The sequence below is a fragment of the Adiantum capillus-veneris genome, chromosome 27 (assembly GCF_014529385.1).
Source record: "Adiantum capillus-veneris isolate H3 chromosome 27, ASM1452938v2, whole genome shotgun sequence".
Lineage (NCBI taxonomy): Eukaryota > Viridiplantae > Streptophyta > Polypodiopsida > Polypodiales > Pteridaceae > Adiantum > Adiantum capillus-veneris.
In genome coordinates this window covers 88,055,487-88,063,332 of record NC_140957.1, presented here as the reverse complement: position 1 = coordinate 88,063,332, position 7,846 = coordinate 88,055,487, and the positions used below count along the sequence as shown (strand labels likewise).

The window sequence follows — 7,846 nt, the reverse complement described above, 5'->3', positions numbered from 1 at the left end:
CTCATGTTTTTTAGCATTTTTAGCTCATCCATCTTTGCCGATCAACACTATAAAATGCTCCAAAGATGTTGTTGCTTATGAACAACTCTCTAACTCTCTTCTCTCTCTCTCTCTCTCTCTCTCACACACACACACACACACACACACACACACTTTTTTTTTTGGGCCCAAGATCACATCCCATACAATTACACAAGCTCTTTACATGTGCAGTGCAAACCCATTGACACTATGGCACTAGAGCTCAACTCACACATACCATCAAACATAACTTTTGACCACACTTACCTTCATACAAGCATCTTGCTAATTGCACCCACCCACCACCCAATGGGGTGTTGTTGTCGGTAGGCTCAACCATGAGCAACATAGAATTTACACTAAAAAGGATAAAAGGACCTTATGACAATAAAAACAAGGGCATCTCAACCTATGGCAATAGAAAAAATACAAGTGCAGGTAGAGCCAAGCAATAGGACGACCTTATATGGCATTCGCACCGGCTTTTGCTCAAAGTGAAGCACAGGGGTTCTCCACAGCCAATTTACCCTCCTTGGTCATTGGTGAAACATCTCGTCCTTAGCAACATCCACACAATTGCCGTTGATGTTGAAAACCGTTGATGTTAATATATGAGGTCAACGCTTGAAATATGATCCTCCTTTCTTACCAATGCTAGCAAGCACCCCTATTTTCTTCAACTCGCTAAGTTTCTCCTGTGCTTTCTCCATAACAAATTGTTAAACCCACCACAGAGACCGCGATCTCCTGTGATGACAGCCAAAGCAACTTTCTTCACGGGTCATACGTGGGAAAGGGGTATATAAATATCCTTAGTGTTGCTTGTTCAAATTGAATAGCACCTTTACAAGATTCTTAGAGAATGGCGGACCATTCATGACCGCTTTGGAGCTTTCTATGCACGAGGCACCATGGCGACGGCGCACAACAAACTCGCAGCACACTGCGCCAGCAATCGTAGACAGAGGCGTACTCTTGGTCAACAGTCCTTGACTTTCCTACCGCAAAACACACACACACACACACACACACACACACACACACACACACACACACTCAGTATTGTCTCATCGTAGGAGGTATGTAACACAGAATGAAATATTTTTTACCTTAACGAGGCAGTTCACAATGGGCAGTGAGAAAATGGGGATGGCGAAGCTAAGCTAAGCTCGAGCGTGCAACACAAGAGGTGCAACGCAGGAGCTCGAAAGAGTGGAGATGGTGCAGTTGCAAGCGGGTGCAAGGCAGAGGCTGGAGGTAGGCATCCATCGACTTAGAATGGATTGCATGTCATTGAAGCATTGCCATCCCAACATCTTTCCACCCTCTCCCTCTCCCGGATGACTGGAGACTCAAGTCACTGGACGACCCTGTTCTGTGTGTGTGAGTGTTCCAGCAGGTGCCTCGCACGCCTTGTATCCTTTGATACTTGCACTCCTCGCTACCATATGTGCCTTGCACTCTCTGCACAGCTGCAGGGTCCGTGCCAGATCTCATAGCCCCACACCCTAAGGCCACCCACTGCCTCCACTTTTAAGACCCTGCCCTTTAGCTGTGCTGCATCCGTAGGTCCTCCTCGCCACCACCGCAGCCCCCAAGTAGCCTCGTGTGCCTTCACCTCCCCTCACGTGCCCGGTCTCCACCTTCGTTTTGCACCGCTCCCTAGTACCTCCCTGCTGCACAAGAAGCAACTACTGCTACAAATTGACGGTTGATGGCTCAAGACAACCCATGTCCACCGACCCCATGTCTAAAAATCGGCGATTGATGGCTCAAGGCATGACCCCATCTCCACATGTCCACCAATCCCATCATGTCTACAAATCGGAGATTGATGGCTCAAGACAAGACCCACTGCCAGTGGCATACCTACTACTTCCACTCTAGAGAACCCACCATACTCCACTGCCACTGGCCACCACTCGGTATTATAACTTTCTATTGAATGTTTTAGGGGGGGGGGGGGGGGGGGGGGGCGCGGCGCGCGCGCGTGATTTAAAAAATAAAAATAAAAATAATCTTCCCTTTTCCACTATGGGCTGCCGCTCACCTCTTTGGGGTAGGGCAAATAAGAAACTCACCATCTCAAAAAAGAGCTTTCTTTTAAAGAACAAATTTCAATATCTTAATTTATTGGTGATCAAATTTTCAAAGCTTTTAGAGTTTCTCTTTCCTATGGGTGATTATAGAGTATCATCTCTCGCTTGTCTCAAGACATGACCATCAGTAGGTCTTCCAAATTTTGCAAGCAGGTCTCATTAGACAGAATCTACTAAGATGTTCAAGTATGTAGTTATCTCGCGGAGAGGGTAAAAACGGGGACTTGCCAAGTGGAAGAGAGAGAGAGGGAGAGAGAGAGAGACATCTTCCATGTGGCCCGACAACCAGAGAGACATACATATTTTAAATACAATTGCCAATTGCCATGCGCTAGGACACACACACACACACACACACACACACACACACACACACACAGAGAGAGAGAGAGAGAGAGAGAGAGAGAGAGAGAGAGAGAGAGAGAGATTTTGATGGGGCTGATGCGCATTGGAGGTACCGTTTGTGTCTCTCTATCCTTGCGCAGCATCGGCGATGGGCTACTACAACGAGTGGAGGGTTGATCCCCTAATCAGCAACAACGATGGGGTTGGAGCAATGAGTGCAAGCTTGCAGCTAGATGCAAGGCGACGATGAGAGAACGAAGGGCGCGCGGAGGGGCGACATTAGCATCAATTGGGGGTCGAGGGCAGGGGTGGGGAGAGCTTCCCTATGTCGTCAGAGACTTGGCATGGGCAGGCGAGCGCGATGGGTGATGAGGATGCCAGTCTCTGACAGATTCAGGAGGGAGAGCTGCAATGTGGCGTTATCGGCATCGTTGCCTTTCGAGCCTTTGAGAAAGAAAGAATCTGTATAGATTCGGTTTAATAAAATTGCGCAGACCCAGTATACCCATCATTATATTTACACTCTCTTCATTTAAATAGTGTCCACTATCTTGTTGCAACCAACCAACATTTTTTGTCTACGAAAAATGTTTAAAAATACAACTCAACCTTTTTCCTATTTTAGTCAGCAAAAAGAGAAGGCAACGCTATAGCCTTTGCCCTTTGGGCACGCCAAAAAAAGGTTTGATTGTTCTTTTTCAACTTTACTTTTCCTTAATTGAAGGATGGCTCAACTTTTCTTTCGGAAAGCCAATAGCCATAAAATTTCAAAATTTAAGAAATCGTTCGTAGTACACTAGCAAAATTTTGTTCGTTTACTTCAAGGTAAACTTCAAATCTAGTTATGATTTTTTGTTTAATACACTAAAGTCCAATTTTAAAGTAACATTGGTTTTGAATAATTCCAAAATGGAAGGACGTGTGTGTGTGTGTGTGAGAGAGAGAGAGAGAGAGAGAGGCGATGGGGGGGAGCGGGAGGGAGGGGGGGGTGGTGTTTCAAAGAGAGTGCCAAAAAAAAAATTTGATTGAAATAATTTTAAAGTAAATCTATCTACACTATTCTTTCAATTTTAAACCTTTCAAAGCATTAAAATTTTTTTTGATTGTACTTTCCCAACTTCCTTATTTGAAGGATGGCCAACTTTTCTTTTGGAAAGCCAATAGCCATAAAATTTTAAAATTTAAGAAACTGTCCGTATACACACCAGTAAAATTTTGTCGGTTTACTTCAAAGTAAACTTGAAATCTAGCTACGATTCTTTAATTAATACATTAAAGTCCAATTTTAATCAAACATTGGTTTCGAATAACCCCAAAATGGAAGGACGTGAGTGTGTGTATGTGTTTGTGTGTGTGTGTGAGTGAGAGAGAGAGAGAGAGAGAGAGAGAGAGAGAGAGAGAGAGAGGGGGCGGGGGGGGGAGGGTTGTCTCAAAGAGAGTGCCAAAAAAATTTTCTTGATTGAAATTTGTTTAAAGTAAATCTATCTATACTATCCTTTATTGAGCTTGAGAAATTCTCAAGCGATGGAGACTCCCACGCGTCGTCAAATCACTTCACTCTTGAACGTGCATGTGCAACCCAATTTTGTGTGCACGTACATGTATGTGTGTGTGTGTGTGTGTGTGTGAGAGAGAGAGAGAGAGAGAGAGAGAGAGAGAGAGAGAGAGAGAGAGAGAGAGAACACCTCGACGCATCGTGTGTTGGGAGAGGAGCCTGTAGCATTTCACGATGGCATTGAGCGTGTAGTAGATGCTCACGATTACGTGGCCTATCGAGGACCAAAATGGCATGATCTCCCGCTCAATGTTTAGCTAGAAACGATAGCCCACATATATGATGTATCTATGAGGGCCAATACTTTTTTGCTTCTCTCTTAAATCTCCATGCACGACTCCCCCCGCTCTGCACACACACACACATACACACACAAAAGTTCTCATCTAGCACAAGAGAGAGCATATGTGTTGCCATCTTTTATAAAGTGATGTGCAATCGATAAATTTGTTGTTGCAAGATAGTATCTACATGTGGAAAGTCAAGTGCATGTCATCATTTTTGTTTGCTTCATGCAAGAAGCTAAGAGTTTCCTTAGATATGCTTACACTCACATTGGAGAACAATACTCCATTTCTATGTTGTGTTCAGTTTACAGCTCATCTATATGAGGTTTATCACTTGAAGAATTGGTTTTCCTTTACATGCTTAGCAAGGCCACAACTAACTTTTACAAATGTACTTTAGATATACAAGTTTGTACGATGGTCCTTTCACATATAGAGTTTTTTGTTACCCTTACCAATATGAAAGCAATTGTTAGATTTTCTTATTCCAGTTTCTTGAACTTTTTCATGAAGGCTATCCTTTTATCCCTATCTCATCTTTTGGTGTGGTTCATGTGCTGTCAATGCTTTTCCCCTTTGAAATGTTGTATTTAATGTTTGTTTACAACTTGAAGTTGTTATTGTTCGTGAATTGCACCTTGCACTCATACAAGATCAACAGCCACAATTTTGGCTCTTTTTCATGAAAAAAGCAAGCACTTCAAGTGTCAATCATGACTTTATATCAATTCACAAGTTTCATATGCATGCATGGGCCCTTGCACACATGTACACACAAGGTATTACTATAGCCTTGACGAGTAAAACATAGGACAAAGTCTAATCAATATAGGCAGTTGGAAAACAACATCTTGCTTGGCAGAGCTTTGGTTGTTGTGTCTTCCAAGTGTGGTGTATTCTTGAAGCACAACGAGTTCTCGATGAAAATCTTGATTGACCTTGACATTGCTTTAGTTGAGATTTATGTCAGGTGTGGGACACATGAAACAAGTTGTAGGTCGTTGTCATCTAATGCATAGGGATAGACTCTCTCCAAATGTAATTTCATGTTTGTGATGAGCGTCATGTCCGGGATGTTAGATCTTGGACTACTCGTATTTTACTGTCCACCAACATGGGCAGGCCGGCTATTTTAATCAAATATGTAGTTAGGGCCCCTCTCATCATGTAGTCATCTACACTTGCATTTTGAAGGCACACAACATAATGCAAGAGGATAAAATGGGTGAGCACATTCACGATGAGATGAGTAGTCAAGGGCTATTGGAAAGTAGCATCATCGCTCTTGGCGGAGCTTTGTTTTTCAAGTTTTTTGTATTGTTGAAAGCACGAGATTTTGACACTGCACTACCATTTTGAAATGTTGCCTCTTGGACTGGATTGGTTGTTGTAGCATATGCTCTTGGAGTGCTCTTATGCCCAGTGAGGGAAACATGAGGGAAAGGTGAGAAATTTTTGGGCTATTTTAGGGAAGACAACATGAAGGCTTCTCTCTAGACGATAACCTATGAATGATGATGAAGCTTTGGGATGCTTTCAGACGAGTTGAAGAAAGGGCTTCTTTGCAATGTTGCAACTTAATGGAATTTTCCACTCTGCAAGAAGTTGACATGAGAGATAAATTTATAATGTGATGGTAACTGGGGCTCCTAGAAGAAAACATCATGTTTTGGCAATTATTTGGCCAACATGTATGTCAATTGTGGTGATGTTTAAAAGCCATTGATGAGGTCTTATTATGCAAAATGTTGTCTCTTGGATTGTATTGTTTGTTGCAATATATGATCTTGGTTGCCCTTATTCCAAGCAAGGGAAAGACGAGAGAATGGTGAGGAAGCTATGGGCTCTTTCTAGGGGAGGCAAAGATAGGGCTTCTCAATTAGCTTTAGGATGCTTTCAAAGGAGGAAAAGGAAGGGCTTCTTTCCGGATCTCATTCCAAATTTTGCCTCTATGATTGCATTGTTTGTTGTGCTATATGCTCTTGGACCGTGCTTATGCCCAATGAGGGAAACACTACAAAAAGGTGAGGAAGCTCTTCGCTATTTTTAGGGAAGGCAAAGCAAGGGCTTCTCTTAATATGCAATCAATTGCAAACAATGATAAGGAAGCTGTGTGATGCTTTTAGAGGAGGTGAAGGGCAGTATTGGCAAGACAGTTTTAAAAGTATTTCATTCTTTTGAAAGTACAATAAGGCTTTGACTTACTTACAATTTGAGTATGAGCTAGTATCTATTGAACTACATTGAATGCAAGACATGCCCACTACAAGGGCAAGATGAGGAAGGTTTGGTCATAAGCAAATGCAAGAAGATATGCAACATCCAAATGCATTCACCCTTGCTTGTGTTTTGAAGAATCATTCAAATGTGTTTGGAATAGTACACGGTATGTAGAGCTACAAATCTTCATAGCTTAAACACCAAGTTTACCATGGCTATACATACTATCTAGACCTTGAAACAATTATCATCCTAGGAGATCCAAGTTGTATCTCATGTCCACATCGCTACCAAACAACATTTAACAATATAAAGTTCCATGGGACAATGTAACTGCTTAAAAAATTAGCAATTACTTTTATATTTCAACAACAAAGGAAAAATAAGTTGAGCATTCATTGGATTGTCTTTTTGAGATGCCACCTCCTACCTCCTACACAAGATCACTATTTATTGATAGTTGAATGGAGAACCTTATTAGAGCATTGGATAGGATGATTTATTTTGATAATGAAGCATTCAAGATATAATTGGCACTACGTTGTGGACGCATAGAGAATGTTTGCACATGTTTTCACCTTGAAGGGGGGAGGGGAAGAGGAGGGTTACCAAAATTGGGACTGGCTTTTTCTTGGCCGTTTCAAAACCATGAAAAAGACACTTTTATGGGCTATGAGGCTATTAATCTACTACTAGAAACCATGTGTAGCCAAATAAGCATGACCCTTGTCATCCTAATCACGAGGAGCATGTATTAAACCATACAAAGCCTTTTTCAATCTCCACACTTTATTTACCTTGCACTTTTTGAACAAAATTACAAGACTAATTTCTCATGCAAATCACCATAAAAAAATGCGTCCATTAGGGGGGATCTACTTCTGGGTGTGATTATCTGTGACCTTTGGATGTGGGATAGATACATGATGATAAACTTATGGCTATGGTTGAGATGCTTGCAACGTGGGCAAATGAAATGGAAATTCTCATCATAGAAAGCCATCCTGCAACCAAAACAAGACTATGGAAATACGAATGTACAAGTGTAATGGTGCCAAAACTCAACTTGGCTAGATTGGAGGTCTTTCAACACCTTGAGATGAAGGTTTTCTTTATGCTAGCAGATTTTATATTTGAATCCTCAAGAATAAACTTCTTTTTATCTCTTTTTCTAGATTGGAAAGGGGTCTCTATCCTTGTTAGGTGATTTTGAAGTGTTATTAGTTCGAATCTAAGCTCTTATTCACCTTGAATACATCTAAGAAATAATAGAGGTGGTGTAATCTCATTGTTATGGCATGATTTTCTACTCCTCAATC

At 41.8% G+C, this 7,846-nt stretch overlaps 1 protein-coding gene across 1 annotated transcript; it reads right to left on the bottom strand.

The window, feature by feature from the left end:
- Positions 1 to 277: 277 nt before the first annotated feature.
- LOC147422347 (uncharacterized) lies at positions 278 to 1,813 on the bottom strand. The gene is made up of 4 exons (XM_086503434.1): positions 1,432 to 1,813; positions 1,131 to 1,184; positions 864 to 1,019; positions 278 to 768 (listed from the first exon to the last, which is right to left on the bottom strand). The coding sequence occupies exons 1-4, from the start codon at positions 1,516 to 1,518 to the stop codon at positions 706 to 708; spliced, it is 360 nt and encodes a 119-aa protein (XP_086359560.1). The 5' UTR covers positions 1,519 to 1,813; the 3' UTR covers positions 278 to 705.
- Between the last annotated feature and the right edge of the window lie 6,033 nt (positions 1,814 to 7,846).

What these genes read in the sequence shown, in the direction of transcription:
- LOC147422347 (XM_086503434.1), bottom strand. Translation starts at nt 1,518, where the DNA reads ATGAGATCTGGCACGGACCCTGCAGCTGTGCAGAGAGTGCAAGGCACA. An exon ending in TTGTGAACTGCCTCGTTAAG is followed by an intron (nt 1,020 to 1,130) that starts GTAAAAAATATT and finishes GTTTTGCGGTAG; the next exon opens with GAAAGTCAAGGACTGTTGAC. An exon ending in TCTCTAAGAATCTTGTAAAG is followed by an intron (nt 769 to 863) that starts GTGCTATTCAAT and finishes CTGTCATCACAG; the next exon opens with GAGATCGCGGTCTCTGTGGT.